Source organism: Erythrolamprus reginae, chromosome Z, assembly GCF_031021105.1.
Source record: "Erythrolamprus reginae isolate rEryReg1 chromosome Z, rEryReg1.hap1, whole genome shotgun sequence".
Classification (NCBI taxonomy): domain Eukaryota; kingdom Metazoa; phylum Chordata; class Lepidosauria; order Squamata; family Dipsadidae; genus Erythrolamprus; species Erythrolamprus reginae.
The window spans coordinates 142,781,063-142,808,363 of record NC_091963.1 but is presented as its reverse complement, the minus strand read 5'-3'; the positions used below and the strand labels follow the sequence as shown (position 1 = coordinate 142,808,363).

General features: G+C 44.8%; 2 protein-coding genes across 2 annotated transcripts in view; one reads left to right on the top strand and one right to left on the bottom strand.

Moving 5' to 3' along the window:
- Nucleotides 1–27,301, bottom strand: part of PLOD3 (procollagen-lysine,2-oxoglutarate 5-dioxygenase 3) — a 179,230-nt gene that overhangs the window by 116,419 nt on the left and 35,510 nt on the right. The window lies entirely within an intron of this gene.
- FIS1 (fission, mitochondrial 1) lies at nucleotides 139–27,301 on the top strand. The gene is made up of 5 exons (XM_070729104.1): nucleotides 139–238; nucleotides 12,729–12,861; nucleotides 14,866–14,942; nucleotides 25,230–25,335; nucleotides 26,021–27,301. The coding sequence occupies exons 1-5, from the start codon at nucleotides 194–196 to the stop codon at nucleotides 26,116–26,118; spliced, it is 459 nt and encodes a 152-aa protein (XP_070585205.1). The 5' UTR covers nucleotides 139–193; the 3' UTR covers nucleotides 26,119–27,301.

The following is a 27,301-nucleotide window of genomic DNA, read 5'->3' as shown; positions in this document are numbered from 1 at the left end:
GCGGTTGCCATAGCAGCAGAAAGCCGTCTCTCGAGAGACTTCCGGCTTTTCCCACCGGAAGTCGGATACACCGTTTTAGGCACGTAATGGTGCGAAAGATGTAACCATAGAGATGAGGGTTCGAGAGTCTGTAGGTAAAACACAAGGCAGGATTTCCGCTTCCGTTTAGCGGCCGCTTCCGTGTTTGGGCGTGATGGAGTCGGTCCTGAGCGAAGTGGTGGCGTTGGAGGATCTGAAAGTGAGTGATGCTTGCCTGGTCCTGAACCAGCGTGGCCGAGGGATGTCTCCTAGTTCAGGAGCAGTCTACCTTTGGTTGCTAAGATAGAAAACGCAGGGTTGGAAGATTGGGCGTCCCCTTCCAGCCACTCCCTCCGGGGGAAATTCTGGGCTTAAAGTCCAGCACGACTATTTATTTAGCGTATGGCGTATGATATATGTACATGGGATAGCAATATACGTTAGCATTTTCCTAGATTAATAAAGTCAGTTGCCAAGCACCTTAATTTTGATCACGTGACCACGGGGACCCTGCAGTTGTGGTGAAGTGTGAAAAAGCTGTCACGTCACTTTTTTGCCGGGCCAACATTCAACGACCCCTAAATGAACTGTTGCAAGCAGAGAATTTATCTGTCAATCAAAGAATATTAGGGGAAAGGGAAGGAAAATGATCAGAAGCCCCGAGGACGAGGAATAGAAGAAAAAACTGTTCCGGGTAAAGAAGAAAGAACTAAGCACATTTGAAAGCCTTATAAGGGTTAAACAGACTCTAATTAAATAAAATATAATCCTTTAAAATGTATAAAAGGCACAATCTGAGGTTAGTTGGGGGAAAGATAAGAAGCAACGTGAGAAAATATTATTTTACTGAAAGAATAGTAGATGCTTGGAACAAACTTCCAGCAGATGTGGTTAGTAAATCCCCAGTAACTGAATTTAAACATGCCTGGGATAAACATATATCCATCCTAAAATAAAATACAGGAAATAGTGTAAGGGCAGACTAGATGGACCATGAGGTCTTATTTTGCCATCACTCTTCTATGTTTCTATGTATATGTTCAAAAGGCCCAGCAGGGCTAACCTTGCTTTAGTTGGTCGTTAGGCTCGACTAGATGTCCTTATGGGCCTCTTCATTAGAATCTGCTTAACCCTTATAAGACTTTCAAATGTGCTTAGTTTTTCCTTCCATTACTTGGAACTGTTTTTTCTTCTCTTCCTTGTCTTCAGGGCTTTTGTTCATTTTCCTTCCCTTTCCCCTATTATTCTTTGATAGGTAAATTCTATGCTTACAACAGTTCATTTAGGAATTGTTGAAAGTTGGCACAGCAAAAAAGTGTCATGACCATTTTTCACACTTCACCACCACTGCAGCATCCCCATGGTGACTTGATTAAAATTAAGGTGCTTGGCAACTGACTAATATTTATGACCGTTGCGATGTCCTTAGGTCATGAGATCACCTTTTGTGACCTCTGGCAATCAAAGACAATTAATAGATGGGTTGAAAGGGAGCTTGTAGGTCATCTAGTCCAGCCCCCAACTCATGCAGGAGACCCTACACTAGTGGTTCTCAACCTTCCTAATTCCACAAATCTTTAATACAGTTCCTCCTGTTGTGGTGACCCCCCCAAACATAAAATAATAAAATTATTAGATATACTTATCTTGCGTCCAGTTCTCTTCCTCCTGTGATGTGTTGGCTGTGCCTTGTGGGCAGAGGTGCACTCTGTGTGCGCACGCCTGCGTAGTGCCGATTTTTTTAAAAAAATTGCAAAACAAAAGAGCCCAAAACAAAATGGCGATGCATGTGTAGTGCTGGAAATTCAGCTTCTGTGCATGTTCAAAAGTTACCATGGTGTGTGTGTTTGTATGTGTGTATACACTGATCAAAAAAATAAAAGGAGCACTTAAACAACAATATAACTTCACATAAATCAAACTTCTGTGAAATCAAATCACTTAGGAAGCAACACTGATTGACAATCAATTTCACGTGCTGTTGTGCACATTCAACTTTCTACAGAACTTAATTCATTCCGTGACCAGGTTCTTAAGTAGAAATATATGTATGTATGTATGTATGTATGTATGTATGTATGTGTATATACATACATACATACATATATATATATACTGTATGTATGTGTATATATATATATATATATATATATATATATATATATATATATATATTTTCGTAAATTTTCACGGGTATATGTATGTAGATTATTCTGAGTTCGGGTTTTGCCCTGTGTAATATTTTGCATGTTTATGCGACGTTTCGGTGAAATCACATTCACCATCATCAGGCTGAAGTTTCCAAGCTTCGTGCTGTTGTAAAATGGAATGTAAAATGTTGTAAAATGGAAGCTTGGAAACTTCAGCCTGATGATGGTGAATGTGATTTCACCGAAACGTCGCATAAACATGCAAAATATTACACAGGGCAAAACCCGAACTCAGAACAGCCTGATGATGGTGAATGTGATTTCACCGAAACGTCGCATAAACATGCAAAATATTACACAGGGCAAAACCCGAACTCAGAACAATCTACATACATATACCCGTGAAAATTTATGAAAACATATATATATATATATATATATATTTCTACTTAAGAACCTGGTCACGGAACGAATTAAGTGTTTAAGTAGAGGTACCACTGTGTGTATATATAGGAAGGAAGAAGGTGAGGTGAGGGGAATCAAAAAAATCCAAAACTTTATGGGTTAAAAAAAACGCTTTTGCGTGCCCAGACAGAAAGCAGGAAACTGGCCAGGCCTTTGTGCTGCTCTCAAATTTCTGAGTTCTTAAGTAGAAAATGGTTCTTAAGAGGCAAAAAAATGTTGGTTCCTAAGAGCATTGGAAATATTTTTTTTGTAAGGGTCATGAAAAGGGATGTGACCCCCAGATTGAGAACCACTGCCCTATACCATTTCCAACAAATGGCAGTCCAGTCTCTTCTTGAAAGTGTTCTCAAGAGTTGAAGCTCCCACAACTTCTGAAGGCAACTTCTGTCCCACTGGTTAAGCGTTCTCACTGTCAAAAAGTTCCTCTTTATTTCTAGGTTGAATCTCTCCTTGATCAGTTTCCATCCATTATTCCTTGTCCATCCTTCAAGTGCTTTGGAAAATAGCCTGACCCCCTCATTTATGTGACAGCCCCTCAAATATTGCAACCCTGCTATCATCTCACCCCTAGTCCTTCTATTCATTAGATTAGCCACGCCCAGTTTCTGTAACTACTCTTCATATGTTTTAGTCTCCAGTCCCCTAATCATCTTGGTTGCTCTTCTCTGTACTTTCCCTAGCAATGGGGAAGCCAGATTCTCTTAACAACAGTGTTCCTATCTGAACAACAGTTATTTGCTTAAGAACCATGGCAAGAATAAGTCATAAAATGGGGCAAAATTCACTTAACGTCTTGCTTAGCAACAGAAATAAGCTTAATTGTGGTCATAATTTGAGGACTACCTGTATTTTCCACTGTATACCATTTCTGTTTACTGTGCAAGAAAGCATGGGATATATCCTAAATCAGTGTTTTCAACCAGTGTGCCGCGGCACACTAGTGTGCCATGAGACATGGTCAGGTGTGCCGTGGGGAAATTAAACATGGGTCCCAAAACTACCATTCTGGCCAGGATATCCCTTTTGTGTTCATCGAAACAGGCCCAGGTTTCACACTAAGTGAGTATAAGTACATATTTAGAAACTATATTATTAACTATATGTATAATATGTACTGTGTTAGGGTGTCATTTTGGTTGGTGGTGTGCTCCAGGATTTTGTAAATGTAAAAAATGTGCCGCGGCTCAAAAAAGGTTAAAAATCACTGTACCTAAATTGCCTCATGAGTGCAACCAGTGAGGAGGAAGTTCGGGTTTGGCGTTCGGCTTCGGGAAGCTGCTGGGAAGCCGCCCGGCTGTTTTAAAAGGTGACAGCCGGGCTGGGGGGCTTCCCAGCAACCTCCCGAACCCCAAACTTTTGCCGAACTTCCGGGTTCGGGGTTCGGGAGATTGCTGGGAAGCCCCGCCGCCCGGCTGTTACCTTTTAAAACAGCCTGGGGGCTTCTCGGCGGCCTCCTGAACGCCGAACCCGGAAGTTCGGGTTTGGCGTTCGGCGTTCAGGAGGTCGCTGAGAAGCCCCCAGGCTGTTTTAAAAGGTGACAGCTGGGCGGCAGCGTTTTTTTTGCGGGTTTTTTTTTTGGTTGCACGGATTAATTGACTTTACATTGTTTCCTATGGGAAGCAATGTTTCGTCTTACGAACCTTTCGTCTTACGAACCTCCCCCTGGAACCAATTAGGTTCGTAAGACGAGGTATGACTGTATTTGTTTAGTAGAGTGATGGCGTTTGGCGAAAAACTGTTCTTGTGTCTTCTTTACCTAGTGAATTTGATCAGAACGATGGTGAGAATTTGCATTTTTTTTAATTTAAAAATTTTAAGCAGAGCAGAAAGATACTGAGACTCAAAAAACCAATCCTGAATGCTAAATGTTAAAAGCCTGAATGTTAACTTGTTTTTAAAAAAGAGGAGAAAGTGAGACAGATCCACTAGAGGGCAGCCAATTATTTTGATGAACTCTACTGTATTTACAGTATAACCATAACTATAGCTCAGTATAAACAGTACACAGAAATATTTAGCTTTAGCTTATTTTTCAGATGAGTTTCTGGCAGCTTAATTATCTCAGTACAGTCTTTAAAAATGTGGCAGATGTTTGCAATCATTGCATCTGGGAACTAAAGAACATACTAAGTGTCTTCCAAATGTTTTGTTTTATTTACTCATAAGATTTATATTCCATCTTTCCTCCATAGGCTTAAGATAATTTATATCTCTTTTGTTCCTCTAAATTTTCACGACTACAACCTTTTGATGTAGCTTGGGCTGGAAGAAAGTTGAAGTTGAACCCGAGTCCCCACTGCCAGTCCAAAATCTCAACTACTGGCTCTTCAGTTGAAGTTCTACAACTCCAGCTACAGTAGTATCTCTAGATACGAACTGCTCCACATGCGAGTATTCCAAGTTACGAGCCGTGACGCGAGCGAAATTTCTGTTCGACACCCGAGCTCAAATTTGGGATACAAGCCGAGCTTCCACTAGGTGGCGCAAGAATCTCCTTGCTTCCAGTTATCTCGGCGCGAAAAACAAAGTCTAAAGGCATTCGTTCGAGATGTGAGTTGATCGACTTACGAGCTCAGGTCTGGAACGAATTAAACTTGTATGTCGAGGTACTACTGTATTTGATAGATTGAGAGTCAGTTTTGTCTAGTGCAGGAGTGTCAAACCCAAGACCCACCGGGCTATCCTGGGAAATGTAAGGGGCCGTCCCATGTTGCTGCAACCTGTTTTACCCATGTTTATTTATTTATTAGATTTGTATGCCACCCCTCTCTGGAGACTCAGAGCTACGGACCAATCTACTCAGTGCGAAAAGGAAACAAGCCATTAATTTGGGGAGTGGCATCAAGCTGGCCACGCCCACCCGGTCAGCCATGTCCGCCAGGCCCTCTAAGGCAGTGGTTCCCAACTTTTTTTGGCCATGCCCCACCTACGCATCTCTAAAATCCTGAGGCCTCCCCTTGACACAGGACATATAATTCTTATTATTTAAAAAGTGAACTACCCATGCGGAGGAAGCCTAAAAGCCCATTAACTAGGTTTAAACAAGGTTCCAATTGCCCCCATTAAAAATGAAATTGCCCCTCTGTGGGGCATGGGCCCACCAGGGCTCTAAGGTCAACCACAGTCCTGATGCGGCCCTAAATGAAATTGAGTTTGACACCCTTGGTCTAGTGATTAAGATACCAGGCTAGAAACCAGGAGACTCTGAGTTCTAGTCCCACGTTAATTTAATTTAATTTAATAAATGTCATATGTTACATTTAGGCATGAAAGCTGGCTGAATGATTTTAGGCCAATCACCAGAAGACTGAGTTTTAATTCCACCTTAGCTATGAAAACTGGTTGGATAATTTTGGGCCAACACTAGGAGAATGTGAGTTCTAGTCTCACTGTAGGCATGAAATCTGGCTGAATTATTTTGAGTCAATCACCAGGAAACTATGAGTTCTAATCCCACCTTAGCTATGAAAACTGGCAGGGTAATTTTGGACGAATCACCAGGAGAATGTAAGTTCTAATCCTGCTTTAGGCTTCAAATCCAGCTGGGCGACTTTGGGTCAACCCCATTTTCTCAACCCAACACACCTCACAGAGTAGCAGTGGTGAGGAAAACAGAAGGAAAGAGTAGTACATTTGTACCTCTACTTAAGAATTTTTCTAGATAAGACCCGGGTGTTCAAGATTTTTTTGCCTCTTCTTAAGAACCACTTTCTACTTAAGAACCCAAGCCCGGAAAAATTTCCCAGGAAATTTGAGGGCGCACGAAGGCCCGGCCAGTTTCCTGCCATCCCCCCTTTAATCCTGGCCTTCTCTGGCTTTTCTGGGCTGCCAGAGGAGCCTTTCGGTGGTGTTTAAGGAAGCTTTGGCAGTCCAGAGTGAACAAAGCATTTTCCTTTCTCTGGGCACTTGGAGAGGGAATAAACCTCTGCCAGCGCCCAGAGAAAAGAAACGCTCCCTTCACTCTGGGCAGCAATTGTCCTCCTCCTCTTCTTCCTCTTCCTTCTTCCACCCAAATTCCGAGCTTTTATTTCTTTCCTAATGGGTTTGCACACATTATTTACTTTTACATTGTTTCCTATGGGAAAAATTGCTTCTACTTACAAACGTTTCTACTTAGGAACTTGGTCACGGAACGAATTAAGTTCTTAAGTAGAGGTACCACTGTAGCATCAATGTTTTCCACCTTGAGTTAAAGTAATAAAGGCAGGATTTAAAAAAACACCCAAACCCTAATACATTATTGTGCCAAATGTCCAGCGCACCTGCAAGTTATTAATTGCTTTCTCCTAAATTCATTTGGGGGGGGGGTGTATTAGATTTACACCACATACTTATGGTGAATTTGCTCAGCAGAACTAAATTCCCTAACTCAATTGTAGGCTGCTTAGATTGCAGTGCAAGATTTAACTAGGTCTTCAAGTAGATCTGGTCTGGGAAGTTGAAAAACAACCTGAGCAGAAGCCATGGAAAATCAAGAAAAACCACAGAGATATGTACATAAAGTCCAGGCACTAAGAGCTGGGCTCATTTTTAAAAGTGGATGCCCTCCTTATGAGAATTTGCCGTTGTTGCTTTTGGACTCCAAGTACAACATTGTGTGTAGTCCCAGAGGCAGCTGACTGCCAATTTTTTCGATAGGAAGTCCCACTAGCTTCTTTCTGCCCGAGAGGCAATGTACTGTTAAAGGTTTATTTTGGCTTCTGTTATTGTTTCCAGACCTTGAAGTGATGGTGTTGGCAATGAGAGTATTGTTTAAACAGGTTTCCCATTTCCATTAAAAAAAAAAAGAACCATGAATGAAAGGGGTGCTTTACGGCAAAGTAGATGTTGAGTGGGTATTTTTTTTTAAATTTAGCAAACATGGGTTTTTCAAGCAGGCCAGAGACGTCATGCCTGATCTTTGGCGATCTCAGTGATCTCTTCACTAAAGATCACCTTGTTCTCCTCAACCCAGTCAAAGCGCTTCCTGAGGGCTTTTAAAACTCTCTCCTAAGGTGTTGATGGAAAGGAATGTAGCTGACCGCTTTTCTTCCCACCGTTGAGGTCAAAAGGACATGCAGACTGGGGGTAAAAGAAAATCCCTCCAATTCTTCATTTATGGCCAATGCTATTGTCCACATGGACAACGCAGTTGTGGGCCTGATCACCTCGGAGACAGAAACAAAAAACCCCACTGTTTTGTGCTCTGGCAGCAGTTACACACACAAATGCACACTGGGTGTGCCTTTGTCTCTGCAGTTCTCCCATAATCCTTCCTCAGAGATCCAATTGGATCATTCCCCCTCCTCCCACCCCCAGCACTGCATTGGGTCCTTGCTGGACACTGAATGCAGTGAAACAACCTTGGGAATTGTTGTGTTCCCTGATTTTCAAGCATGGATACGCGCCGTTCCGTGTTAATTGAAAATATTGGCGGCTCAGGAAGATAATTAATTCCCAACCCTCCTTTACTACAAGGAACGGTTTGTCTGCAGGTGGTTCTCGGCTTACAACCATTCCACTTAGTGACTGTTTGTATGGACTTATGACCAGGTGGATCTGATTTAAATCAACTTGATTTATATCACAATTTAACACCCTTGTAAAAAGGCTTATTTTAAATCAACTCGGTTTAAATCCTAATTTCATGTGATCCCCTTTTTGGGACGTTCTGAGCAGCAGAGTCAATGGGGTAGCCTGAGTTCCTTAACAACTCGTGTTGCTAACTTAGCTCACTTAACAACTAGGTGGAGCCAAGTTCACTTAACCACCGTCTCACTTTGCAAGGGGAATTTTCGGGCTCAATCGTGGTCGTAAGTCGAAGACTGCCTGCATTATCTTGGGGTTTCCTGGGCTCTGAACCACTAGTGAGAATTGCAAAGCATGCTAAATTGCCCAGCAGTGAGAATTGCATAGCGTGCTAAACCAGGCAGGTGAGAAATTGTGATTAGTTGGAAGCATCTCTCCAAAGCTATTTTGCTGGCTGTGAAGAATTGCCCTCTCATACACTAAGAGGGACCACTTGTCCCCCCCCCATTATTTCCCTCCCCCCTAATTTTCTTTTATCACATGTGCACTAGAGTGCCTTCCGATCCCTGTCCTATTGTCTCTCCTATATCCCATATATCTTCTCTTCTATCTGTTATGATTCCGTCTGAGGCCCCTCAGGGAACGGCTGATCCTCTGCCGGCTTCCTGCTCAGAGGGGGAGGAGGAGGAGGAGGAACAGGAGGTTCAGGCAGACGGGGAGGAGGAATCTCAGGCTGAGGGAGAGGGAGGACAGCCAGAGTCCCCCGAGAGGGAGCTCTCCCCAGCAAGCAGCCTGGATTCCTTAGATGAAAATGCACAAGCAATAATCGATCTCCGGCAGAGAAGAGCAACACAACGAAGGGGACAATTAGCCAGGTACTTTCAGCACTAAAGAGGCAACAGCTGGGTTTGGGTGTGGTGCTCTCTGGAAAGGCTGAAAAGGCAGACCCACCCTTCCTGGCTTGTGGAGTATTATCTTTGGGAGTCTTGGGACCTGGCTGTGATCTTTGGCGTCTTGGAATTCTGGTTTGTGACTTTGAATACTGAAACCTTGGGGGGAAAAGGTGTGGGTCTTATTCTCTACAGTGGTGGGTGTGCCAGCAAGAAGTCTGCTGTATTGTCTGGCCATCAGGACTCTGCTGTGAAGTCTCATAGCCTGCCTGTTGGGAAGAACAGGTTTTTCTCTGTGTTTATTTTTCAAACTATAAAGTGCTTTTGCTTTTACCAGCGTGTCTGGCTGCTTTTTCCAGTTGGTGTTGAAGTCTGGGGGCACCCAGACAGAACACTATCCCTATATCTTTTCTTCTATTCTCTCATTGATTTATTCTATCCTATATTCTCTCTTCTATTCTTTCTCTAATTCTATTTCCTCGATGGTGTCCTCTATTACCTTCAATGTGTATTATTGTGTATTGGACAAAACAAACAAACAAACACATTTATTGTTTAGGGGAGATGTTCTGATTGCACAATGAGGAAATTGCAGCTTTTTTCTTCGCCAGTAGAGGGCGCAAAGATCCTGAGATTATCCTGCATAGGCTCCATATACAGTGATACCTTGTCTTACAAACTTAATTGGTTCCGGGATGAGGTTCTTAAGGTGAAAGATTTGTAAGACGAAACAGTGTTTCCCATAGGAATCAATGGAAAAGCCATTAATGCGTGCAATTCACCCCTTTTGCCAGCCGAAGCGCCCATTTTTGCACTGCTGGGATTTCCCTGAGGTTCCCCTCCATAGGGAACCCCACCTCTGGACATCTGTGTTTTTGCGATGCTGCAGGGGAATCCCAGTAGGGGAATCCCAGCATCGGAAAAATGAGTGCTTCGCTGGCAACAGAAGTCCGGGGGTGGGGTTTCCCAGCGAAGGGAGCATCAGTGAATTCGCAGCATTGCAAAAACACCAAACTCCTTGAAACCCCATCTCCGGACCTCTGTGTTTTTGCAATGCTGCGATTTCACTGAGGCTCCCCTCGCTGGGAAACCCCACCTCCGGACTTCCGTTGCCAGCGAAGCACCCATTTTTGCACTGCTGGGATTCTCCTGCAGCATCACAAAAACACAGAAGTCCAGAGGTGGAGTTTCCCATGGAGGGGAGCCTCTTGGGAATCCCAGCAGTGCAAAAAAGGGTGCTTCGCTGGCAATGGAAGTCCGGAGGTGGGGCATCCCAGCAGCAGCGGTGGGTTTGTAAGGTGAAAATAGTTTGTAAGAAGAGGCAAAAAAATCTTAAACCCCGGGCTTGTATCTCGAAAAGTTTGTATGACGAGGCGTTTGTAAGACGAAGTATCACTGTACTGTAGAGCAGGGATGGCTAACTTTTTTCTTGCCACTTGCTGAAATCGGGCACATGTGTGTGCTGCCACCCATAATGCAATGTGCAGGCAAGCCCTCCATCCACGTATGTGCGTGCAACCCTTCTGTGCCCTCCCCTCCTCACATATATGCATGTGAGAGTTGGGATTCAAAATCTGGAAGTTCTGGGAGACCTGTTTTTCGCCCTCCCCAGGCTCTGGAGGTTTTTCTCGAGCCTCTTGGAGGGCAAGAACAGCCTCCCTGGGCTCAGGAAGTCCACTGGCGGCCAAAAACAGGGCCATTTTTGGATTTCTAGAACTTCTGGTTTTTTCCCTCCCCAGGCTCTGGAGGCTCTCCTGCGCATGCGTGCACGATCCCCCCATCACATGCATGTGTGTATCTCCCTCGTGCCCTGCCCTCTGCGCATGCATGGCAGATACTTGAAAATCAGCTGGCTGACGGGGGGCGCAAGCACATGGGCAGTGGACCTGAGCTTGCCACAGTTGTTAAGTGAATCACTGCAGTTTTTATCACACGGTCGTTAAGTGAATCCTCATTGACTACTAGTCGGGAGGCTTCAAAAGTGTGACCTTAGGACACTGCCAACCGTCATAAATATGTGTCACTTGATAAGCGCCTTAATTTTGATCACACGTCCGTGGGGATGCAGCCATGATTGTAATTGTGAAAAATTCCCAGTGCTGTCGTAACTTTGAATGGTCACTAAATAAACGGTTGTAAGTTGAGGACTGCCTGTGTACAATAGATAAAATATTGCTTCCAATAAGTTTATTTTTCTATTAGGTTTATTTATTTACCCTTCATTTTGGTAAATGATTTTTTCCGATAGAGGTTTATTACCTTTCATTTTGGTAAATGAGTTAATTCTTATCCAGCTGGAAAACCCAAATCGAACAGAAAATTAGTGCTGTCTGCGCGTTCAAGCACTTTTAACCTGAAATGACCCCTAAGTGAATCATCGTAGTCTACCTAGCAAGATTCTAATAGCACTGGCTTTCACTGGTTGATACTTCCAGAAGTTTCGTCTAGCCTGGCCATCATTGAATATTATGGGTTTACTTAAATCACTGCTAGAGTGGTTGTGGTGGCCTAGAGGTAGCGCTCTCGCCTCACAATCAGGAGGCTGTCGGTTCAATCCTAGGTAGCAGGAAAAGGGGAGGGGGCAATTATTTCTCTCTCTGGGTACACTGAAAGTATATAAGTATTTGGGGCTACCTTTGAAAAGTGTTCGGAAACTTCAGATCGTGCAGAATGCAGCTGCGAGAGCAATCATGGGCTTTCCCAAATATGTCCATGTTACACCAACACTCCGCAGTCTGCATAGGTTGCCGATCAGTTTCCGGTCACAATTCAAAGTGTTGGTTATGACCTATAAAGCCCTTCATGGCACCGGACCAGATTATCTCAGGGACCGCCTTCTGCTGCAACACTTACCAACACTTTGAATTGTGACCGGAAACTGATCCGCAACCAATGCAGACTGTGGAGTGTTGGTGTAACATGGGCATATTGGGGAAAGCCCATAATTGCTCTCGCAGCTGCATTCTGCACAATCTGAAGTTTCCGAACATTTTTCAAAGGTAGCCCCATGTAGAGAGCGTTACAGTAGTCAAGCCTCGAGGTGATGAGGGCATGAGTGACCATGAGCAGTGACTCCCGGTCCAAGTAGGGTCGCAACTGGTGCACAAGGCGAACCTGGGCAAACGTCCCCCTCGCCACAGCTGAAAGATGTTTCCCTAATGTGAGCTGTGGATCGAGGAGGACGCCCAAGTTGCGAATATTGCAAACAATTGTCCTAGTGGAGAATTGGGGGGGCGTGGCGTGTGAAATGTTTATTTCTTTGGGGGGGGGGCGTAACAGAAAATAATTGAGAAACACTGGGTTTAGAAGAAGATGGTGACTTACAAATCACAGCTAGAAGGGATCGTGTTACGGACGTTTCTTGTACAAAGCAAGGCGAAAAATCTTGCTAGGATGAGGACAATGGACAAATTGTTATTCAAACAATGAAAGGAAACGCCCAATGCATGTGTAGACTAGATGGTTTGGGGGCAATGATGGCTAGCCGGCAATTGCAGTTTGAGGGGTGGCCTTCCTTACCATCAGAGGTCTTCAAACTTGGCAATCTTAAGACTTGTGGACTTCAACTCCCAGAGTTCTCCAGCCAGAATAGCTGGCTGGAGAATTCTGGGAGTTGAAGTCCACAAGTCTTAACATTGCCAAGTTTGAAGACCTCTGCTTACCATCCATCAAGCCTTTCTCTTTTTCTCTTCCCCAGAGATTCGAGAAGAAGTTCAATTCTGAGCAAAGCGCAGGCAACGTCTCCAAGGGGACACAGTTCGAGTACGCCTGGTGCCTGGTGCGCAGCAAATACAATGAGGACATCAAAAGGGGCATTGTCCTTTTGGAAGGTGAGCTCCAGCCCGGCTGAAAAGTGGCACCCTTGATCTCCCTTACGAAACCCTTTCTTAAGAATGAAATCCCTGTATTTCCTTTCATAATCTGAATAATGGTTTCTCTCGCACCTGTTTAGGCCTTACGGATAATGCAGGGGCAGGGGTGGGCTTCAAATGTTTTAGCTAGGGGTTCTCTACCTGGTTGCTGCGTGGCCATGGTCTAGTTCAGTGTTTCCCAACCTTGGCCGCTTGAAGATATATGGACTTCAACTCCCAGAATTCCCTTGCGGGCTGGGGAATTCTGGGAGTTGAAGTCCAGATATCTTCAAGTTGCCAAGGTTGGGAAAAACTGGTCTAGTTGACCTCCTGCATCACGGTGGGGTGGGGATGGTGTCCTTCCCGGGCTCTGGAGACTTTCTTTGAGCAAAAATGGGTCGAATTTCCAGCATGCCCGTTTTTTGCCTTCCGTAGCGTCCATGTGCACCCTGCACTTATCTGGCATTCAAAACAGGTGACGTGGAAACTCTTGGGGAGGGGGCAGCTAGAAGTGGGATTCTCTGAATTGCACAGAATCTTAGCTTAGAGCAGTGATGGCAAAACCTTTTTCCCTCGGGGGGCGAAAGAGCATGCATGTGCGCTATCAAACATGTGTGAGTGTCTACACCCATAATTTAATGCCTAGGGAGGGTGAAATGCCTGGGGAGGATGGAAACAGCTTCCCCCGCCGCCCAGAGGCCCTCAGGAGGCCAGAAACAGCCTGTTTATCAACTTCTAGTGGGCCCAGTAGACTCATGTTTCACCCTCTCCAGGCTACAAAGGCTTCCCTGGAGCCCGAGGAGAGTAAAAACGCCCTCCCCCATCCCCACGGAAGCTCTCCGGAAGCCAGAAATGCCCTCCCAGAGCCTCTGCGCAAGTCAAAAATCAGCTGGCTTGCACACACATGCAGGTTGAAGCTGAGCTTGGGCAACGGCTTGTGTGCCAGCAGATATGGCTCCGTGTGCCATCTGTGGCATCCGTGGCATAGGTTCGCCATCACTGGCTTAGAGGTTCTCCCGAACCCTTGCGAACCCCCAGCCGCCCACTCCTAAGCAAGGGATTGAAAGAGAGAAGGGAGGTTATTGGAGGTGGGGGGAATGATCCAATCTTCAATACAGACATTCTCACCAATCTTTCACACACGACACACTCCACTGCAGCAGTAGGGAGCTTAAGAGCTTTTCCCCACTCTCTAAGTGAAGCAACCCTGTTAATTGTGGGACTATATATGGGGGGGAAAACTCCACATTGCGACAGGCAGGGCATTCGGCCAGTAAATACACAGCTCCATTCAACTGGACTCCATCCTGCTGTTGTGGTTCGTTGGCTGTTGGTGGGCTCATGAAGGCTGGGTCAGAACACCTGTCGGGTTATGGAGTCATTAAAAGAAGATGATGCAGGTGGTCCTCATTTTGCGACTACTTAGTGACTGTCCAAAGTTGCAGTGTCACTTAAATGCAGGAGTGGGCATTAATTTTTGCCATGGGACCGCATGAGAAATTGGGATGGTTTTAGAGGGCTGGACTAATACAATTAACTCCATTCTACCCAATATTGTAAAGACCCTGGCCTGACCTAAACACCCAGACCCACTCTAGAGACCCCTAATTGTTTGTTTTACGGCAACACGGTGCACCACAGTCACTGCGCCGGCGTGTTTGCATGGTTTCTATGCTTGGCCGCTCTTGGTAGGAGGTCAGGGTCCGCTCCAGTGCGAGGATGAAAGAGCTCACCGCATCTGCCGGGAAAGCAGGAACCGGAGGAGTCCCGGCAGACGCGGTGAAATCTTTCATCCTAGCACTGGAACGAACCCCGACCTCCATGGGCCAATCACAGACAGCGGATGAGCTTGCCCAGGTCTGCTTAAATGGCTTAAAGCCATTTTTCATATGTACAACCCTTGCAGCATCCCCTTTGCTAGGTGATTTACATTTGGATACTTGATGTACCTTTTCTTGCCTCTGCCTTTTTGGTTTTTTCCAGAACTGTTGTCCAAAGGAAACAAAGAAGAACAGCGGGACTACGTGTTCTACCTCGCGGTAGCCAATTACCGGCTGAAGGTGAGCTTGTGGATAGCCTCCCCTCTGTTTCCCCTTGCTTGCCAGTAAATCTGGATTTGCTGGAGTTTCGTTTCTAGATCTGGCTTGTGCTGAATATCAGTTATTAAACTAAAATCATGGCAACTGTTCTGCCCCAGTTACAAATATAGCAAACACACAGTTTGGACGAACTTAATAATTTAATCAATAAACCACTGCTAATAATGGCTTAATATTGGAGACGGGACCCACCCACAAACTGCTAATTAATCTTCATTAGCAACCGGCATAATTCTTCAATCAGAACAATGCAATTATTTCTTGGTATCTCACAAAGTTTCAAAGGCTTGGCAAAATGCCTAGACGTCTTTCTCGATAAGCAATCCGAAGCAGAAAAACAGAGTAGAGATTTTTTTAGACTAGGTACTCATTTATTAATTTATTTATTGGATTTGTATGCCGCCCCTCTCCGCAGACTCATGACAGATACACAATTCTAAAACATTGTTTCCCGTAGCCTTTCAGCTGCCTCTGCTGTCCTTAAGTAGACTAGGGCAGTGTTTTTCAACCAGTGTGTCACGGCACACTAGTGTGCCGTGAGACATGGTCAGATATGCCATGGGGAAATTAAACATGGGTCCCCAAACTACCATTTCTTCCAGGATATCACTTTTGTGTTCATTGAAATAGTCCCAGGTTTCACACTGTGAGTATAAATACATTTAGAAACTATATTATTAACTATATGCATAATATGTACTGTGTTAGAGTGTCATTTTGTGTCATTTTGGTTGGTGGTGTGCCCCAGGATTTTGTAAATGTAAAAAATGTGCCGAGGCTCAAAAAAGGTTGAAAATCACTGGACTAGGGGAGTGGTCAATTATCCCCAAGTCTTATTCCCGAGGAGACCTTCTCTGGAGTAACCATTTCTGCCTTTTGGCAGCTTCTTCCTCATCACTGCCAAGAGGTGCTGGAGGTTCCAAAGGCCCTGGCTGAACCTCTGCCTCTGACACCGAGTCTCGTCAGCCTTCTCACTGTCCGATGCTGGCTCACTAGCTTGATTCCCCTCCCCAAACTGCTGCCATGTTTCGTCTTTGCACAAGGTCAGTGATGGCGAACCTATGGTACGCCATATCAGACAGCACATGAAGCGTTGCCCAATGTCAGCTCCAGTGCACATGTGCATGCTGGCCGGCTAATTTTCAGCCTCAGGGAAGGCCGTTTCACCCTACGGAGGCTTCAGGGAAGCTTCTCTGAAGCCTGAAAAAGAGCACAATGGGCAGACTATTTTCTGAACTTCAGTTCAGCCATTTTTTCACTGTCCCAGGCTTCAACGAGACCTATGCACATGCATAAGGATGAAGAGGGGATGTGAACATGTGTAGGCGGGGAGCGCAGGGGTCTGTGCACATGTGTGTGCAGAGGGATTGGGTGTCGACATGTCTGCGTTCTTCCCTAGGTCAAGAAACAGAGATGAGACCTTTCTAATCATACAGGACGGGCAGGGAAATCTTTCCCCTTTTTAAAATGGCAGGTGGTCCTTGACTTAAAAAGAGCCAAGGTGGGGCAGCAGGTAGAGTGCAGTACTGCAGGACACTAAAGCTGACTGGTAGATCTGCAGGTCAGCGGTTCAAATCTGATCACTGGCTCAAGGTTGACTCAGCCTTCCATCCTTCCGGGGTGGGTCAAATGAGGACCCAGATTGTGGGCAATAGGCTTGAATAGTATAAAAATCGGATAGATAGATAGATAGATAGATAGATAGATAGATAGATAGATAGATAGATAGATAGATAGATAGATAGATAGATCGCCAGATGGCGTTTCTATACTCCCAGTTTTTAAAAAGAGGCAATTGAAGCGTCTTTCTGATATTGTGTTCCTCTCCTGGGATTACATTGTGTTTTGGGATCCGCTGCCAGGTGCTTTCTTCCAAGAGTTATTTCTGTCATTTTAAACAACCCCAAACAGACTGGTCGAGCCAGGTCAGGATTTGTCTTTTAGCTTTTAGGCAAAATGCCTTCAGGGGAAAAGGCAACTTAGATTTTGAATTAAGTGACCGACCTGGGAGCTGTTTGCAGTTGGAACGGTTTCGGTGAGGCTGAAAAGGAAATGTTTTACAGATTAACAGAGTTGGAAGGGACCTTGTAGTCTAGTCTAAATCCTGCCACCCTCATCTAAGAAAGGAGACCCTACACCAGGGGTCAGCAAGTTGCGGCTCTGGAGCAGCATTTATTTATTTATTTATTTATTCATTCATTCATTCATTCATTCATTCATTCATTCATTCATTCAATTTTTATGCTGCCCTTCTCCTTAGACTCAGGGCAGCTTACAACATGTTAGCAATAGCACTTTTTTAACAGAGCTAGGCTATTGCCCCCACAATCCGGGTCCTCATTTTACCCATCTTGTAAGGATGGAAGGCTGAGTCAACCTTGAGTCGGTGATGAGATTTGAACCGCTGACCTTCAGATCTACAAGTCAGCTTCAGTGGCCTGCAGTACAGCACTCTGCCTGCTGCGCCACCCCGGCATGTAGTTCTTTCATCCCTCTGCCACGGTTCCCTGTTGTTGGGCGGCTCAACAATTGATAGGGCTCTCAGTTAGGACAGGTAGAAGAAAAAGGACTCCATGCTAGGAGGAGACTCTATGGTGGGAGAACTGGATTTCCAGTTAGGTTCAGAATTGAATGGGGTAGGGCTTCAGGTAAGGGCCTTTATGGCTTTTTAAGTGTTTTAAGGTTGCTGACCCCTGCCCTACACCATTTCTGACAAATGGCAGTCCAGTCTCTTCTTGAAAGGCTCCAGTGATGAAGCTCGCACAACTTCAGGAGGCAACTTCTGCTCCATTGGTTGGTAGTTTTCTCTGTCAGAAAGTTTCTCCTTATTTCCAGGTTGAATCTCTCCTTGGTCAGTTTCCATCCATTATTTGAGCAAAAGACAGCCAAATTACTATCTATTGTTGAACCTTACAAAAGGCAATCACATGACTACAGGATGCTCACAATTCAAAGTGTTGGTCATGACCTTTAAAGCCCTACATGGCATTGGACCAGATTACCTCCGGAACCGCCTGCTACCGCACCAATCCCAGCGACCGATAAGGTCCCACAGAGTTGGCCTTCTCCGGGTCCCATCGACTAAACAATGTCGTTTGACGGGCCCCAGGGGAAGAACCTTCTCTGTGGCGGCCCCGGCCCTCTGGAACCAACTCCCCCCGGAGATTAGAACTGTCCCCACCCTCCCTGTCTTTCGTATACTACTCAAGACTCATTTATACCGTCAGGCATGGGGGTGTTGAGATAGCTCTTTCCCCTAGGCCATTACAAGTTATGCATGGTATGTTTGTGTGTATGTTTGGTTTTATAATAGGGGTTTTTAGTTGTTTTTTATTATTGGATTGTACATGTTGTGTTTATTATTGTTGTTAGCTGCCCCGAGTCTGAGGAGAGGGGCGGCATACAAATCCAATAAGTAAGTAAGTAAGTAAGTAAGTAAGTAAGTAAGTAAGTAAGTAAGTACGGTAAGTAAGTAAGTAAGTAAGTAAGTAAGTAAGTAAATAAATAAATAAATAAATAAATATAATTCCTTGTCTGACCTTTGGATGCTTTGGCAAACAGCTTGACCCCTTCTTCTTTGTGACAGCCCCATAAATATTGGAAGACTGCTATCATGTCACCCATGGTCCTTCTCTTCACTAGACTAGTCATGCCCAGTTCCTGCAACCATTCATAGTATATTTTAGCCTCCAGTCCCCTAATCATCCTGGTTGCTCTTCTCTGCACTCTTTCTAGAATCTCAACATCTTTTTTTTATAGTTCTGTGACCAAAACTGGATACAGTACTCTAGGTGTGGTCTTACTTTGGTGTTTTTCTAATGTTCTCCCTGCACTGAGTTTCATTTTGTTTTTTAACCTTAACCTCAAAATAGGCCTCTAACTAGGGAATCTTTAAAACTATTCCAGTCCCATCAACACTTTTCTTTCTTTGGCATTTGAAAATAAGTTTCCCCACCTTCCAGGTTTTGTGGAGGTAAACAGCACTTGTTGTTTTTGTCTGCTCTTCTGGAATGTGGAAGGCAGTGGAGGGATTGTGAAAGACGAACTCGAAGGATGTACAGTAGTTATCCCCCCACCATGACTTTGTCTGTGTGTGTGTGTGTGGAGAGGGGGGGGGTTGACTCTTCCTCCGTTTCTCCCGTTCATTTGGCCTTGCTTTATCTCTTGATGACTAATCTTGGCTTCATAAACTTCATGGAAAGCAAGGTGTTGGCCATCCTTATTTGTCTTGATTGATCCTCTTATCTGGGCTTTTTATGGACTACCAAGTACCATGATCATAACTCTTCGATCCTTGGGCGTGTTGTTGAGGCAGCAGTGCAGATAAGAAGCAAGTCGGGTGGGAGGGATTTGTGCAAAGCACAGCTGGGCGAGCGGTACATTCCTAATCGTGTTTGCTCAAGAGGAAATCCCACTTGAGCCAGCTGTAGGATAAGTTGGTGCGGCCTTAAGAGTGGGAATGGAAGGGAGAATGGTTGGTGGAAGGAAGTCCAGGCTTGTATTGAAGCTTCTGTGTGGCGCAAGAGATAAGCTATCAAGATTTCAGGGTGGGGGGAATTGAATTGAACCCTCTCCGGCTCAGAAACATTATGGGGTGGTCTGGAAGTTGTTGTTTCTAGGTTGAACCTTCTTCCATTGAGTATGCGATGAGCCACACAAAAACATCTGGATGCCAGACTTCAATGTGTTCATTTTTTAAAGCAGATAAGATGAATGGCAAAGCACAATATCTCCTTCCATCTATTGGGGTTATTGCTCCCAATGTCCCACAGCTGTTAACATCTGGAGTAACTCATGTTGAGAAGGGCGCCCCCCCCCCCCCCAGTGAGACTGATCTATCAAAACAACCTGGTCTACCAAATTATGGAACAGAGTATACCAATTCTGCTCTCACCTTTCAGCCCTGATCCAGGAGCCTTCGTAGAGAAAGTTGCTTTCATGACAAACTATTTTTATTGATTTATTGATTTGATTTGATTTGATTTGATTTGATTTGTATGCCGCCCCTCTCCACAGACTCGGGGCGGCTAACAACAATGATAAAAACAGCATGTAGAAATCCAATTAATAAAACAACTAAAAACCCTTATAATAAAACCAATTAATAAAACAACTAAAAACCCTTATAATAAAACCAAACATACACACAAACATACCATGCATAACTTGTAATGGCCTAGGGGGAAGGAATATCTTAACTCCCCCATGCCTGGCGGCATAAATGAGTCTTGAGTAGTTTACGAAAGACAGGGAGGGTGGGGGCAGTTCTAATCTCCGGGGGGGAGTTGGTTCCAGAGGGCCAGGGCCGCCACAGAAAAGGCTCTTCCCCTGGGGCCCACCAAACGACATTGTTTGGTCGACGGGACCCGGAGAAGGCCAACTCTGTGGGACCTTATCGGTCGCTGGGATTCGTGCGGTAGCAGGCAGTTCCAGAGGTAATCTGATCCCATGCCATGTAGGGCTTTAAAGGTCATGACCAACACTTTGAATTGTGACCAGAAACTGATCGGCAGCCAATGCAAGCCACGGAGTGGTGAAGTTGAATTTACGTTTACTGACAAAGAAATAAAGGGAGATATTTACAGAGTATAGCTCTAGTACAATGTAAATCTATTTCAAGCTGTTTAGCACTCATCAACTAGCCATACCCTTCTGGGATTTGAACTTGGGCTACTTGCATATATTATGCAGATGTAGTAACCTCTAAGTCATGGGCTCTCTTTGCTTTGTCGGCTACACCAGGGGAATGATTGTTATAAAGCTCATATTGAGAAGGGTGTCTGCAGAGGTATCCTGTGCTTCAAGGAAAGCACAGGATACCTTTTCAGACATCCTTCTTGAAGTCTTCCTGGGCCAAAGTTCCAGAATTTTGTTCCAGCGGTGGCACATTGGACCAGTGTCATCTTATTAGTTCCCACAACAACAATGGTTTGTAAGCCCTCGCACAATCATTCATTATGAGAAATTTCCTGGCAGTTAGAACCATAAATCCATGGAACGATTTGCCTCCAGAAGTTGTGAATGCTGCTACGTGGGAGGCTTTTTAAAGAAAATATTTGGACAGCCATTTTTCTTGAATTGATATAGGTCAGTGATGGCGAACATTTTTGGGACCGAATGTGTACATGTGCATGCGCCGGAGCACCAGAAACCCAAAGAATAGGTGGCCAGTGGATACATGCCTGTTTTTTGGCCATTTTCTGTCACCAGCTCTTCTGGTTGCGTGCCGGCCAGCTGGTCTTTGAGAGTGTCAGAGCACAGGAAAATGGCCTGGTAATGACTCCCCAAAAAACTTGGAAACGGCATGAAAAATTGCCTGGTTTTGGGCCGTTTTCCGTTGTTCTGAAGACCTGCCAGAAACCGTAAGAGCAGCTGGCTATGGCGTGTGTGTCCAGAGGCTCTGAGTGCCACCTCTTGCACGCATGTCATAGGTTTGCCATCACAGGTGTAGGGTCTCCTGCTTGAGCAGGGGGTTGGACTAGAAGACCTCCAAGGTCCCCTTCCAACTCTGTTATTCTGTTTTGCTACCCTTTGAAGTGACAAGGGCACTGGAAAAAGTGACTTACGATCGTTTTTCACTTTTACAACTGTTGCAGCTTGCCCCATAATCATGTTTTATCTGCCTGCCTGCCTGCCTGCCTGCCTGCCTGCCTGCCTGCCTGCCTGCCTGCCTGCCTGCCTGCCTGCCTGCCTGCCTGCCTGCCTGCCTGCCTGCCTGCCTGCCTGCCTGCCTGCCTATCTATCTATCTATCTATCTATCTATCTATCTATCTATCTATCTATCTATCTATCTATCTATCTATCTATCTATCTATCTATCTATCTAATCGATTTTTATGCCACCCTTCTCTTTAGACTCAGGGTGGCTTACAACATGTTAGCAATAGCACTTTTTAACAGAGCCAGTATATTGCCCCCACAATCCGGGTCCTCATTTTACCCACCTCGCAAGGATGGAAGACTGAGTCAACCTTGAGCCGGTGATGAGATTTGAACCGCTGACCTGCAGATCTACAGTCAGCTTCAGTGGCCTGCAGTACAGTTCTCTACCTGTTGCACCATCCTGGCTTTGTGACCAACATGTGACCAACATTTGGACGCTTGGCCACTGACATGTATTTGTGATGGTTGCAGAGTCCCGGAGTCATGCGATCCTCTTTTGCGGCTTTCTGACAAGCGGCATCAATGGATAAGCCAGATTCACTGAGTAAGCATGTCGCTCCACATAGGAACTGCAGGGATTCACTTAACAATGGTGGCAAGAAAGGACGTCAAACTGACCCAACAACTGTCTTGCTCAGCGATGGAAAATTTGGGGTGAATTGTGATCGTAAGCGGAGTGTCAGGGTTTCAATTAACACTATTCAACGAAAGAAGACTCCGAGGCTATACATTCCTCAAAGTTCCATTTTTATTAGAGATGTCATATTGGCACATCTGGGAAAACCCCAATCTGAAAGCTTCTGGGTTTTCCCCACCCAAAAGAAAATCCACGTCCCAGTCCCCAGCACATGTTCCAATCAATGCCCCATTTCAACTGGAGATGCTTCCCAAATACATCACACCAAGTGCAGGGCGGCCTGACCTCGACTCTCGGAGAAAGGAATGATGTTATGACTATCTCTCTCTCTCCCCAGCTCCATCCAACTCCCTCCCCCCTTCCCACTGCATCAAAGTGCCAAGCCTGAAGATCCAATGCTCAAAATGGGTTCAAGGCTCGACCCTGAGGATTAATTTTATTTTTAAGTAGCTGGTCCCTGAACGCAGAGAATTGTGTTGTGTTTGATAAGCTCTTTTGGATTCTTTCTTTATGAGAAATTTGGATTCCCTCTCTCTAACACTGCACAACTTCTTTGGAATGTGTTCATAGCTGTTGCATAGGTGAAGTTGATTTTTTTGTCCTTTGAATCCTCCTACCTGTCTACTTACGGGTACTGCCTCTGCCCTATTGTCTTTACCTGTTAATGGTAGGTGAAAATGGCCTTGAGCGACGGGGCAAAGAAACGTTGCCTAGGAAACGGTCAGATAAGAGAGGGCATAGCCCATAGCCATATAATGGGTGGAGAAAGCTCAGAAGGGAATCCAACCTCAATTCCACTCTCCTGCTAAGGAGAGGGCAGAAGAATTGTACTTTCAGACTGGCAGGTTCCTGTCAATGTGAAGAAGGTAGTTTGAGACATTTGGTTAAGTGCCTTTCACCCCATTTTACAAAGGCACGTGAACCAGGATTGCAAAGTGAAACATTGGCTAAGTGAGTTTTGTCCACTTAAGTCTTTTGCCACGGTTGCTAAGTGAATCACTGCAGATGTTAAGTTAATACCATGGTTGTTAAGTGGAACTGGCTTCCCCCACTGACTTCCCTTGACATAAGATAGGAAAAGGTGATCACATGACCCTGGTTTTATCCTCAGATCTATGTAATAGAGTCTCTTGGCTTTCTTGACAGTTTTATATAAAGCTCAGCTGCTGCGTTTTCATTTTATATTATGTCTTTTACTTCTGTTTATTTTCTGATAAATTTTTGAAGTTAAAAAAAAGTGAGATTTTTTTAAAAATGGAGAAATTTCCTGATAGTTAGACCAATTAATCTGTGGAACCGCTTGCCTCCAGAAGTTGTGAACACAGGAAGTTTTTAAAAAGATGTTGGATAACCATTTGTCTGAAGTGGTGTGGGGTTTCCTGCCTAAGCAGGAACTCTGTTCCAACTCTGTTATTCTATTCTATTCCATCCCATCCCATCCCAAAAACCTCCTTTGTGTGCTACTTAGAGTATTTTTATCTCATGATTATACCTAGGAATTTACACACCATCCATCCCAATACTTTTGTAGGTTGCTTCGACTTACAACAGTTCATTTAGTGACCATTTGAAGTGAGAGTGGCCCTGGAAAAAAGGGAGCAACCATTATGGCATCCTGCCTTCATATGATCCAAATTCAGACGTTTTGCCACTGACTTGTAGTTATGATGGTTGGCACGTCCCGGGGCCATATGACCACCTTCCGTATCCTTCTGACAGGCAAAGTCAATGGGGAAGCCAGATTCACTTAGCGACCATACGTCTAACTTAACAACGGCGGTGATTCACTTAATAACTCTGTTAAAGAAAGATCGTATAACTCACTTCACAAATGTCTCTCACTAAGCAACCGAGATGTTGGGTTCCATTGCAGTCATAAGTCGAGGACTATCTTTGCCCATCCCCTATTGTTCTTAGAAGTTCAGAAGATCCATCTGCTTGGGGTAGAAAAGGCGGATAGAGAAAAAATATTTTCTCTATCACACAATACTAGGACGAGGGGGCACTTCCTGAAGCTCATAGGTAAGAAAGCGAGGACAAATCAAGGGAAATATTTCTTCACCCAGAGGGTCGTTGGTTTATGGAATTCACTTCCAGAAGAGGTTGTGACAGCTGTCAGCCTTGATAGCTTCCAGGAAGGATTATTTATTTATTTATTTGTTTGTTTGTTTATTTATTTATTTGTTTATTTGTTATTTGTTATTTATTTTTTACTTATTTACTTATTTACTTACTTACTTACTTACTTACTTACTTACTTACTTACTTACTTACTTACTTACTTATTCGACTTCTATGCCGCTCAATCCTGAAGGACTCAGAGCGGCTTACGGCAGCAGTACAAGTACAATAAGAATAAATACAAAACAGTAAAAGAAGTCGAACAGTTAACTGAGGTTAAAACATAACTAAACCCCCTCCCATATTTATTGTTATTATAAAAAGAAAATCACACTCATATACATACACACCATTCTTACAGTTGGCCATCAAGCTGTGAATTTATGGCCCGTAGGCCTGTTGGCAAAGCTAGGTCTTCGTAGCTTTGCGAAAGGCCAGCAGGGTGGGAGCAGTATGGATATTGGGGAGGAAGTTGGTTCCATAGGATTAGACAGATTCATGGATGCCAAGTGTATCGGTGGTTATTGAAACGGATGTCCAAGTGCCGCCTTTATGTTGGTTAAGACAGGTAGGATTCCCTTGGGTCCCATTTGTTGGGGGTTAAGGGAAAGGGAGGGTTTTGCCTTCTCTTTCTGCTCAAGATCCCCATGTACAACTGGTGGGCCACTGTGTGACACAGAATGCTGGACTCAATGGGCTTTGGCCTGATTCAGCATGGCTCTTCTGATGTTCTTTTCTGCTTCTACCTTTCTTTCCTTTGATGGGTCGGTGTGACTTCACCTGACGGTCCTGGATATGACTGTTGGTCTTTCTTTCCCTCCCGACAGGAATATGAAAAAGCTCTGAAGTACATCCGGGGCCTGTTGAAGACTGAGCCAAGCAACACGCAAGCCTTGGAGATGGAAAAACTGATCAAGAGAGCCATGCAGAAAGGTTAGTGGTGGGATAGAGAAGGCCTATTGGGTCCTATTTAGCTAGATCCATTGTACTGGATCGCAGACCAAAGTGCTCTGCCCCCAGTTACGAACAGAACAAACACACTGTTTGAACACCCAGGATGGGATAAGAAAAGACAGCAGCTGTTCTGGATAAACATTTTAGACAGCGTGCGAGTGTTTTTTGTAGTCTGAAAATGCATTGTATAGAGCCCAAAAGCACAAGCTATTGTTGGTGTCAATCTCTGCAGCTAGGAAGACTTCACACGGTGGCCGAAGGGTAGGGGCTGGTGAGTGGGCAGGGCTACATTTGGAGTATAAGACACACCCAAATTTTCAGCCTCTTTTAGGAGGGGGGAAAAAGTGCGTCTTATGCCCTGAAAAATATGGTACATTCCACAGCAGTTAATATTTGGAGATAGCTCAGTAATTAATGTGACCCTGGAAGGACTGATGCTAGGGCTGATGGCCAAGGGATCTGGGTTGACCTCAGGGAGGCCGTCGTGACAGCTATTGCTCCTTTGAAGAGTTGGGGGTGAGTGGGTAGGAGTTGGTGGCCACGGCAATGGTTCGTTTGTCCTGCCCCCTCTCCCGACACAGCAGTCCAAAGTCCCTTCAATGTGTCCGTCTTTTAACTGACCCTCAAGCATGACGCACACTCCCCCCCTCCATTCTCTACACAGATGGCTTGGTCGGCATGGCGATTGTTGGCGGCATGGCGTTGGGAGCGGCCAGCCTGGCGGGCCTGATCGGCTTGGCCATCGCCAAGTCCAAATCCTAAGGCCAACAGGGTAGGCCTCTCTTCTCTTTCCTCTGGTGGAGCAGCGTTTAAGTTTGGAAGAACCAACCCTTCAGAGAAGCAAGCGGAGGGATGATTCAAAACCCTTTTAGTTGTTCTTCAAATATCACTAACCTGACTCTAATTCCTGGATTTTTCGGTCCACTTCCCTCCCACCCATTCCCATCCCGCTGATCAGCTGCCACGCTCATGAGGGCAAAGGGCAATGATAATGCAGAATTTGCCCAGAGAATGAGGGTGCCCTGTGACTATAATCCAACTCTTGCGTTAATCCAAGCTGAGTTTACTTCCACTGTCCCTCCTCCACTGGTAGAAGGAGACGTACTAAATCCCTTTCACTCTCTGCCTTTCACTTGTCCAAAAAGATTGGAAGTCTCTTCTACTGAAGCATGGGAGCAAAACCCACTTGGGTTTCAGATGAAGCTTTGACCTAATTGCTGAAGACAAGACAACCTTCTGGGACTAAAGCAGCAAACTTCCCCAGGCAGAATATTTCCTTCACTCGCAAACTGATTTTTCCCCTCTGCTCCTGGACTTGTTCTTTACTTGTATCAGTGCGTGTAGTCAGGATGAATCTATTGACAACACTACATTTTTATTGTTTGTTTGCTTTTAATTTCCTTGTTAGGCTTAGCCAGGTAGGCTCCTGAATTCTTTCAATTTCTTTCTTTTTTTAAAGTCATTTTTGTGAAGGTAAAGAGGCTGGGTAGCCTCAGCAAGAAGCCCGCCTGTTTTGGCCTCTTGATAACGGACCTCGAAACATGTAGATTTTGTAATGTATGAGCAAGCCACACCATCTCTTGCTGAACTAGAATATCCAGAACTCCTCACTCTTGACCATGTTACCTAGACCTGCTTAGATCTGAAGCTCACAAGTGGAGTAAGACATTGGTCTACATCGTGGTAGGGAACCATGGTCCTCTCATGACTTGTGGATTCCAACTCTCAAAATTCTGGGAGTTGAAGTCCACATGTCGTAAAAGGCCCATGGTTTGCCAGCCCTGGTTTATATGGAGGGCACATATTGATTCACTATCACGAGTGTCAGGTGCTTCACACCATCAGAAAATATTGTTCATTCCCCCCCCCCTCTGCCAAATGAGGTATTTGTATTGTTTTCTAGCCTCCCAGTGGCTTGAAGGAAGAATAAAATTTATTGAGGGAA

Excerpts from the sequence above, each read along its gene's own strand:
- FIS1 (XM_070729104.1), top strand. The coding sequence starts at position 194 with ATGGAGTCGGTCCTGAGCGAAGTGGTGGCGTTGGAGGATCTGAAA. Across the intron at positions 12,862-14,865 it reads GGGCATTGTCCTTTTGGAAG|AACTGTTGTCCAAAGGAAAC; the intron begins GTGAGCTCCAGC and ends GGTTTTTTCCAG. Across the intron at positions 14,943-25,229 it reads TAGCCAATTACCGGCTGAAG|GAATATGAAAAAGCTCTGAA; the intron begins GTGAGCTTGTGG and ends CCCTCCCGACAG.